The sequence below is a fragment of the Amblyomma maculatum genome, chromosome 8, assembly GCF_055883805.1.
Source record: "Amblyomma maculatum isolate TAMU_Amacu chromosome 8, ASM5588380v1, whole genome shotgun sequence".
NCBI lineage: Eukaryota > Metazoa > Arthropoda > Arachnida > Ixodida > Ixodidae > Amblyomma > Amblyomma maculatum.
The window spans coordinates 72448032-72457887 of NC_139351.1; the positions used below are offsets into that span (position 1 = coordinate 72448032).

The window sequence follows — 9856 nt, forward strand, 5'->3', positions numbered from 1 at the left end:
CACTGTCTTCTGTGCTTGGTTCTGTCTATTTTAGCCACATTCCTGCATTTACATTTTATTCAGCTCTTTTTCATTGGACACTGGAAAGCAAACAATGGCGGTTGTGGTTTTTAGTATTCCGCACAAAATGACAGCAAAATAGAAGCGTACAAGGTTGCTTGGCTGTTGTTAAATGTAGAGCTCTTTACCAGCTTGTTGCAAGCTTAGATTGCACATACTACAGCTACCTTCTCCGTTTGATACACTGAAAACTTGCTGCATGCAATAACTTTCCTAAAACAGCCTATTTTACACCTGTTTTAAATTTGCAAAGCCAGCCCTGTTACATTTGCTCAAATGAAATAGTGCAGTGTCTATGGTTCCTTACACGTTTTTTTAATGACCGACGAGCATTGCAGATTGGAAACTTTGGAAAAGTCGGCTTTTGACATGGAGGTACAATAAGTTTACTTGACCTATATTGCATCTCGTAACTTATTTGCAGTGAAATGGAAGCTATGAATGTGAAGCAATGGCTTGCAGTCCTATGTGGTTGGCTTATAAAGGATGGCACACTTGTGAAAGTAATTGCCTCACTACCTTGGGCCTCCACTCCACTGCAAGCGAGTTTTGAGGCAGAGCACACAGGGGTGATTGGTAGGAACTTAACTGTGACGAATGGGTAGATGTGCTGAGCACTTTTTTGCACTATTTTTTGCAGGTATAGCGGAGTTCAGTTGCCTGCACTATGTGGCATCTTTCCGCTTGCTGAAGCCATGATAAGCTGCGCTAAGCTTATTTAGATGTCTTAAAAGCATGGCGGTCAATGGTATCACACAACTTTTGAGAAAAGACCACCGAATCTTGCATCTTGGATCGCATCTCCTACGTTTTTCAGCGTGTCAGGAAAAAGAAACTGCACTTGTGTGGCTGGAATTTTGAACCTTTTTGGCGACTTGGAGAATGAAACTTCTGTTGAATGCGCACACAGTGTTTGCATATGGCACTGAAAGCAGGCATGACAGGTGAATGAAACTCTGAACGTGATATAAGTGGACTGGCCTTTGTAGAGGTCCATATTCCAAGTTTACGTTGTTTTCAGAAGTGTCGTTCCTGCTGCCCTCGAGTCATCAGACTGGTGGAAACGCCGGAAGTGGTCGCGACATCCAGTTCCGTTGTTTCCATCAGTCAGATGGCTTCAGGTCAGGAGTGACGACTACTGAAAACTATGCAAACTCATAATATATACCCAACAATATGTCAATAGGTACCAAAAAGGTTGTTTTGCTTTAGCCTCATAACTGGGGGCTGAGAATTGAACTGGAACTGCTAGTATTTTATGCACGTTAACAGGTCCAGTATGACGTGAGGATACTAGTCCTCATGAACTGCTTTATCAAGAAAAAGTTGCAAAGTTGCCAGATAATACTGGTAACACCATTGAAGTGTGGAGAAAATTGGCCATTTATATAAGTTGCCAACGAATGGATTGCACTGCCGCCGGAGTTTAAACAAAAACACTCCTGTGGAACGAAATGAGGTAAGTTTGTGGCGTCACTGCCTCGGGTGAAAAACGCTAGGCCTAAGGCCTCCGGAACGCCGACTTGAAGCGGAGGGTTGTAGCAGACACAGATGCTTGTTGGTGCTTTCGAGGAACTGGTACGATGTGCCGGTGAGCGAGGTAATGGGCTCTTTGCTAAAGAGATCACGTAACACTCGAATGAAATGCGCACAGGAAAAGATGGCGCGTCCCTCAGGCCTAACCAAAGAACAATGCACCCAACACACTCAGTTCTGTTGGTGCGCGGAACAGTTTGTTTTGTATTGCGAAACACAAGCTTGGGACGTTTTTTCGATCATTCATGACTGTAGAGCGTCCTCAGACACAAGAAGTTAAAAAAAAAAATTAATCGCAGGCGTCCATACCATCCATACTTACCGGACACCAATTAGGGCGATTTTGGCAGCGCAGTCGCGCAGTTTCGAACTCTCAGGTCGCTTTCGGGTCATTTTTTTAGACTTAAATCCAACGTATGTATAGCAGTTGTCATAAGTACTGCATACAAAAAGGAACGATCTAGTGGACGTACTTCGTTGAGGCATAGCTAAGGATTTCAGTTACAAATCAGGCTTAAATCTTTGAAGCGCGCGCCGCACGATCAGTTCAAAAACAAAGTGCACACGATTCCGTGACGACGTAGAGTGACCCGATGAGACGTCACAGTGAATTGGCCAATGACATCTGAGCCGCGCGCGCCTGAATGCTGGGCAGCCGCGAACCACGAACACACGAACTTCCGAATAGAACGCGTTGAATGGTCGGTGTCTTTGTTGTGTCTGGCAATAGTAGCAAGTTTTCAGCTCGCATGTGAGGGGTCCGAGACTCCGATTGAGCGCAGTCTTGTTTGGGCGAGGACTATTTGTAAAGAGAAAAAAGTCGAGGTTTTCAGATCAAACTCCGTGCAGTATAAAGCAATGGCGATGCTTCGTAACACCCGTCTCATGAAAGAACTTGACATGTTGAACTCACAGCTGCCGCCTGGCATCGTGTGTAACCCTGTCGCCGACATGTTGGACAGCTTCGAAGCAGGTAAGTGTCTTCAGTGAAACTTCAGAGCAAGAAAATGACAGGATAGGGAGGAGCCTCTTTGTATGTTAGCGTGTGAGGGTCTGCTTTTCCGCAGCATCTATGTGATGTCAGCTTCGGTTTCGATCATTGCAGCCATCGCCGGGATTAGCGGAACACCGTACGAAGGTGGAACCTTCAAGCTCAACATCCGCATACCTGAAAGGTACGATGTGCCGGTTATGGCGCTGTCATTTCAAATTTTGCGGGTGCAATTTAATCGCCCATATTTATACTTTAATCGTGCTTTGCATGCTTTTCTAGGCCTCTAACGGAACCTTGTCTGTAAGGGCATGAACGAAGAAATGTCATCGAAGAAGCTCAAATACGTTCTGCGCCTTTAGCTCTCTGCCAAGAAAACAGCGTCGTGTTTGAACTCAGTGAGCTAGCTTTCTCAAGATAATTCTGAACTTTCCTCAAAGCCACGAACGTCACGAAACGTTGGTGGCTCAGTAGGTGTGGTATTGGCGAATGGTGTCGTGCTTTAATTCACTGCACCTTTAAACTGCTGAGCATAAAAAAAAAAAAAAAGAAAAAAGTTATTATTATTTTTTTTTTTTGCACACTGCATGCCTACAGCTGTAAATGTCAGTTTTCCTGGTCATTTATGAAGGCATGAGTTGCTGTAGCCTCTCATGCTTTCATGGTTACACAGCGGTGATTCAGTTTGACAACTGTGACTGGAAACTATACCTTTGGCATTCACTCGACTGCTTCCACTGAAGCCATTGACAGTGCTCTGTGGCACACAGAGTCAACAGCATGATCTGATGCACAGAGACTGTTGGAGGTGCATTTCATGGTGACGGCTAATAATAGGAATAGCGTAATGCGCGAGTGGAGACAGTGAAATGGACAGAATGAGCGCCAGTCTTAAGTAATTCTTTTACACATGCTGGCAGCAATTGCGCACATGTGCTGAGGCATATACTTAACAATCGAACATTGTTGTAATCGTGAGGGTTCTGATGTAAAGTCGAGAAGGAAAAACAACCTACAGGACACCCATGAGAAACTATTAGATGGTGCCCATGTACCATGCAATGTCAGCACACGGTATGGAACCTCACATGGTTCCGGAGCCTTCCACTACGGTGTTCCTGGTAGCTCGAATTTCTTTGGGTGTTGAAACCCTACAAGCCATTAGCAGTAGTAAATCACTTCATTTTTATTTGTAGTCGTGTCTTTCCAGTAAACCCGTTTTGCTACTCTCTATGATGTCTACACTATGCAGGTACCCATTTGAGGCCCCTGTCGCAGTGTTCAAGACACCGGTGTACCATCCTAACGTGGATTCCACAGGTCGCATCTGCCTGGATGTACTCCAGATGCCGCCCAAGGTATGCGCTAGGCTAATCATTGAAGGCTTCCATATTCAGTTGTTCACAAACTAAACACAAATAAGTATGCTTGTGTGCGGAAATCCTGGTGCACTAAAGGATACTGGGGACAATTATGACAGACGAGAAGTGGACAGGACGACTGTCATCCACTTTCTTGTCTCCGTCCTACCTCGTCGTTTTGTTCTTTGCAACACTGGATTACATCACTTTTTTTTTTTTCTTATGTTCGCTAGAGAGAAATTTGTTGCTAAGAACATAGGATTTACTAGTGCCCCATGCTCTTCCCTCCACTCAATTTAAACTCAATACCAAAAAAGGACTCTACTCACAGTTAGAAAGTGAATGGTAGTTTAGCTTGGCCTCAGAGATTCGTTACTAAACTTTGCGTACACAGTGATGCCTGTATTTAATTTCCTGGCCTGTGAAGGCTTTGTTTTCTGTGAAAATATCCGCTGTCATTAGAACACAAAAGCCTATTGGTGCAAGCTAAGTTTAGTTTGAGCGGGTCTTTAATGCACTCACATCACATGGCTTAAATTAAAACCCCTCAGTTACACCGTTCTTCATCATTGATAGTATTTATTTGGCACAGAGGAACGGATTGATTCTTTACTCTTCACCTAGCTTGTCTTGCAGATGGTGCTTTGTTTTGCATGATTTTAATTTCACGTTCACAAATAAATGAAATTAAATTTTGTTGCAAAGAGATCAGCGTTTAGTTTCTAAATCATATACATGTTGTGTCAGGCTGTTAATGTGGATTTGGCTGAAGTGGGTAGGAGAGCCAAATTTTCTTTGTTTTGTTTCGAACAAATGGTGCATATTGTTTAGTAAACATAGACCACTACGTGCAACTTGTCTGCACCAAACATTTTTGCTGTACTTCAGTGGGGGTACTGCATTTTGCCATACTGTTACTCATTGTACTCGGTATTATTACTCATCAAATAATATAAGGTTTGTTTTGTGCTATTGCAGCTAATATGATTAGTGCACATCTCTTTCCAACATCATCTAAGGCTAGTGGCCTGATGTAGACATGGTACTGTGATTTTTATTTCCTTTTTTTTTTTAAGGCGAAAGCATTTAATGCCTCATCGTCGTCGACAGAAGGTCGTCGGCAGAGGTGTCATGCTTTCGAGAGCGAGAGTTCAAAATAAATTAACCTTGTCTCCACTGGGAATCGATCCTTGGATCCCCAGCCCAAAGCTTTACCAACTGCGCCACGGCCCGGATCGCAAATCGCTCTTCATAATTCCCCTTGTCTATCGTGAGATAGCAAGATTCCGCAAGTGACAGATACTGCGCCTTTAATTTCCTGTAAACGAATTGTAGAACGCCGGTGAACTTTGATGCGTTCAATGAAATGCTGGTTGTGGTCGACAAGGGGCGCGCGATGTACCGCCACGGCATGTCATGACGTCACCAAGCGATTCATGCATATACGAAGCTGACCTCCGCCGGGCGTACGATCCTGTCGCCATTGTGCTTGCTAGTCATGGTTTCCAGCATCTGATTGCATAAAAACAGGCACCTGCACTGATCGGACAATTCTAAATAAAATCTTTGGCCGTTATTCCAGCAAAGTCATCACAAAAGCGGCCACTTTAGATGGAAAGCTCTTTGTTGCGCTGGGAAACTGAGTTGGGTAGTTAAAATCCGCTGCTCAATCCCTTTAATAGCCAGTTAGCTTGCTGCATGTTTGTGTCTTGCTTTTTCTGTCATGTCGGGTGTCTGGATGGCTGCAGAAGTAGCAGTGTAGAGTGACTAGCACCATCCTTTCTCCAAATTGAAAATGCAAATTCGGCAGCATCTCGTGTGTTGGCCCGCCCACCCTGTGGTGTGTTGAGTTGTGAGAATGTGCTTGTTTGTTTGTTTGCCTGCTGCCGTGAGAATGGAATAAGTGAGCAAGTACATCGCGAAACGGCTGTTGCATTGTGTGATGCCTTGTGGTGTGGTGCAGGGTCGCTGGCGTCCATCCCTGAACCTGAAGGTCGTCCTGATGTCACTGCAAACCCTGCTTGCACAGCCCAACCCAGATGATCCTCTGGTGCCAGAACTGGTGAGCGCATTTGTAACTTATGCGGGTGGGCAGGTGTCTTTGTAGTGGCGGTGGTTGCGTATATTGTTGGATCCTCCCATGGCATGGAGTAGTCGGAAACTGTTTTAGTGCAGGGGTGCCGGCGGGTTATTCACGCTACCAAGGTGACCATGGGGGAAAATAATGGAGAAAGTAGCAGCTGACAAAGGGGAGAGTAAGAATAGCCTTGATAAAACATGGGAACCTCTGATGGTTGTCGGCTAACGCATTTCGGCAACTGCAGTTGTGAGTTGGTGGAATCTTTACCAGTGCCATACATGCCAACCCCTCTGATACTCCAAGGAGACATCCGATGTTTCACTGAACTTTCCCATTGAATGACCACTGCCTTACCCTTATGCCCGAGCAACAATGGTTTTTGCAAAACTGGCACCACGCAACCTGCATCTGAATTGTAATCGTCAGCATCACTGTCAACGTCCACACTAGTACCATCAGCATCATTAGCCTTTGCAGCCGAAGAAAATCAAGTCAAGCCAAGGCCAGAGTACCTAAGCCTGGTTGCATTTCGTGTTTTTGATTACAGCTGCTTGTGCATATGTTTATGGTTGGCTAGGCCGCGTGCTTTGTGCGATGCAGAGTGTAAAGTTGGAATTCTCGTGTGCTTGAAGTTATGGAGCTGTCAACACCCAGTAAAGTGTATTTTCAGAAGTTTTAGCGGCTTTATATTTCTCAATTTCAGCGCTTCGTAGCATCGTGCAAATATTGTGTGCAATGTGTGGAAGTGACATCAGTGTGTCTCACTGCTGCAAAGGTGATTTGAAACTGAAACTAGAACTGAATTTCACTTGTCAGTGTGAAACACAACCTGCCAGCCTATGCTGCTGGTGAAGGGCCATCAATCTGGGCCATGCTCTGAGCAAAACTCCGATGGATTTTTGAAGCTAGCAAAGTCTGCTGCTGCAAAACCTGTGCAAACGGACTCATTGGTCCCTGCCTAAAAATTTGGGCTACCCATCCCCTCAGTTGGTGCTAGAGATAAGGATTTTGTTGTATGCCCCAATTTGCTCAGTAATAGGTAAAAAATGGCTGAGTATTGCAGCTTGGAAAGTAACATGTGAGGTGCATGGCTTGAAAGACGAAAATGCATTTTTTTGCTGCAGAAGCTGTTATTTTTTTGTTAGGCTTAGAATTTGGTTGTCCCCTGTAACTTTAGCATGTCATTTCTGTAACGCACATTATCATCATTATCATAATATGTGCTGGGTGGCGACTTAACTGGATGCACGCTCCTTTCCTTTCACTGCTGTGGGTCGAGCAGGGTGTCTAGCAACCGGGAATTGTCGGGGAAATTTTATGCACCTGGAAAAATCTGAAATGTCAGGCGAACCATTAAAAATTTCGCCAAGTCAGGGAGAATGACACCATATATTCTGCAGTGAATTTTCATTTTAAGCTGGCGCACAGCAAATACGTTATTCGCACAGATTTTTCTTTTCTTATGTGCGTGTGCTGTGTCGCCAGCGTGCGGCCGCTATTGCAATGTGAGGCGCAATATATTCCTTTGACGCCAACACATGGCTGAGCTGTCACAATAGAAGAGTCAATACGCATATGAGGTGGGTGCTGAATAAAATATGCGGAAGCGCTGCGTGAGAGCAGTACGCGACAAAAAAAGCCAGAAAGCGATCGGCGAGCGGTGCTCATACTGGATTAAATTGGCTTGGCTTTTTGCGGGGTGGGTGGCTCATGTGCTCTGAGGCTGACACTAAAGTCCCTTAGATTAGTTTTTAAAATCTAGGGATTTAGCTGGCATCAGTGCGCATTTAATTTTCTGTAAGCTTTTGACGAAGTTCTTAACAGTCACTGACACCGATGACAGCCTTTTCACTATTGTAAATTGCAGAATATGATTAGTAAATAGCTTTTTGTTGCGAGTTGTCTATGCACATTATCGTCAGCAGCTACATTTTTTAGTCTCTTCACTCGTCAGGGAATTCGACCTGAAATAATCAGGGAAAACCTGGAAAAGTCTGGGATTTTTGAAAACAGTGGTTTGCTAGACACCCTGGTTGAAATTCGACAGTCATATTCTTAACTTTCTTTATTAACACCCACCCTCTTTTCAGGCCGACCAGTTCAAGTACCAGCGAGACATGTTCAACCAGCTGGCTGCCGAGCACACCAGGCGTCACGCCATGGGCTGATCGGGCTTCGAGATCCTGCTTTCTTTTCTCCCTTTTTTGCAGTGCTGCTGGATATGTTCCGAGTTAGCTGTGGTTGAACCTAATAACTAGTTATTTTGTTAGGCTTCATTAAGTGACGCGAAATATTTGGACCTGTGGCCTGTTCCATCTGTCTATCAAGCATACCCTTGTCTTTTTTTTTTCCTGTTACATTGCTCGACAGCTGTCTATCCGTTGTGTGCATTGCCATGTTGTATTTTTGCTAATGCCGCAGTGCTAGAGAGCAGACTTGGTCGAAAGAAATGCCGTGGCCTTGTGAACTCAACATGTACCGGTTTCTGGCCAAGCAGTTTTTGTTTATATTCTAGTCATTGTAGACAGCAACATAGTTTAAAATCAAAGCAAGAAAGGCCCGGTCACACCAGTGAAAATTCTTCCATGTTCACTTGTGTCCTAGCTGTGATATTGCGAGTGTTGGTCCATTACAGTGCTTAAGAGGAGTTCTTTGTCTTACATTACATCACATGCTAAACCATCGGGCTGTTTGTCTTTGTCGCTAGATTTAAGGCATTTTCTGGTGAAGTTATTTGCATTTTCATTATTTGCTTACCACATGACCAATCTTGGAGGCCTCATATGCAGTGTATATTCATTAACACATCAGTTTTATCTGGAGGTAGTGGCTTACGAAGCCAGCGTTTAAAAAAACTGAAATTTTATGGCAAATTTCATATTGTTCCGAGTTTTCCTAAATTAATCTTAGAATCCATTGTCTTGCATTGTTTTTGAAATCTAGGTACTATGCAAGCTTTAATCTAGTCCACATATTTTGACCGGTGATCATAGTAATTGCAGCTGTAAACATTCTGAGGCCATTGAAAGGACCAAATGTTTGTGGCACAAAGAAACTCTGTGGAGCTTCACTGACCAGTGCCTTGTATAGCTCGAACAATCGCCAACAGCACATTTGCCCTTTCATGTGAGCCTTGCCCATTGTGAGGCACTTGCAAAGCCTGCTGCTACTTTGAAAGCAACGAGTAGGTATTTTTTATATGCTGTCATTAAAACACTTGTGTAATTTGCTTGTGGTGAGCTATTTTCTGCATATTATTGCACAGGATGTCATTGTAACGTGATACCTCACGTGTACAGTCGAGCCTCAACAATGAATGCTGGTTACTGTAATACTACTATATCGAAAATATTTTTGCAATTCTTAATTTATATATCAAATGTAGTTTGCCATAAAACAGGCATACCGAACTGTTAAGCACCTAGCTGTGATGGCACGTGTATTTGCACCATAGTTTGCTCTTTATCTCACGCTTTCCAGCAGCAACTTCAACATTAGGTAACCAGACGGTTAGCGCTTGTTGACAGTGCCCCAGAACTGGTGGCATAGTCTGTTATAGACTTCCGGTATCCATCCTGTGCTTGCATCAGCTGATGCGGAGGTAGTAAAACAATGTTTAGCTTTCGTTCTAGTACCCATTTTTCATGCAAGACTCCTGCAACATGGCATGCAGGTAGTGCTGTGTGGGGAAGCCAGCCTAACTGGCATTTGATATTTGGAGTTTTGAAACCTTGAGAAACAGAGCTGAAACTTAAGCAATGGTCTCTCCTATTAGCATCCTCGCTGCTTAAATTGTGCCCTACCTGTCCTGAGGTTTCTACAAATTTT

The 9856-nt window shown here is 44.1% G+C and overlaps 1 protein-coding gene across 1 annotated transcript; it reads left to right on the forward strand.

Moving 5' to 3' along the window:
- Positions 1-2217: 2217 nt before the first annotated feature.
- LOC146181505 (ubiquitin-conjugating enzyme E2 T-like) lies at positions 2218-9257 on the forward strand. The gene is made up of 5 exons (XM_084576564.1): positions 2218-2569; positions 2702-2771; positions 3840-3945; positions 5912-6010; positions 8119-9257. The coding sequence occupies exons 1-5, from the start codon at positions 2455-2457 to the stop codon at positions 8194-8196; spliced, it is 468 nt and encodes a 155-aa protein (XP_084432690.1). The 5' UTR covers positions 2218-2454; the 3' UTR covers positions 8197-9257.
- Positions 9258-9856: the final 599 nt, after the last annotated feature.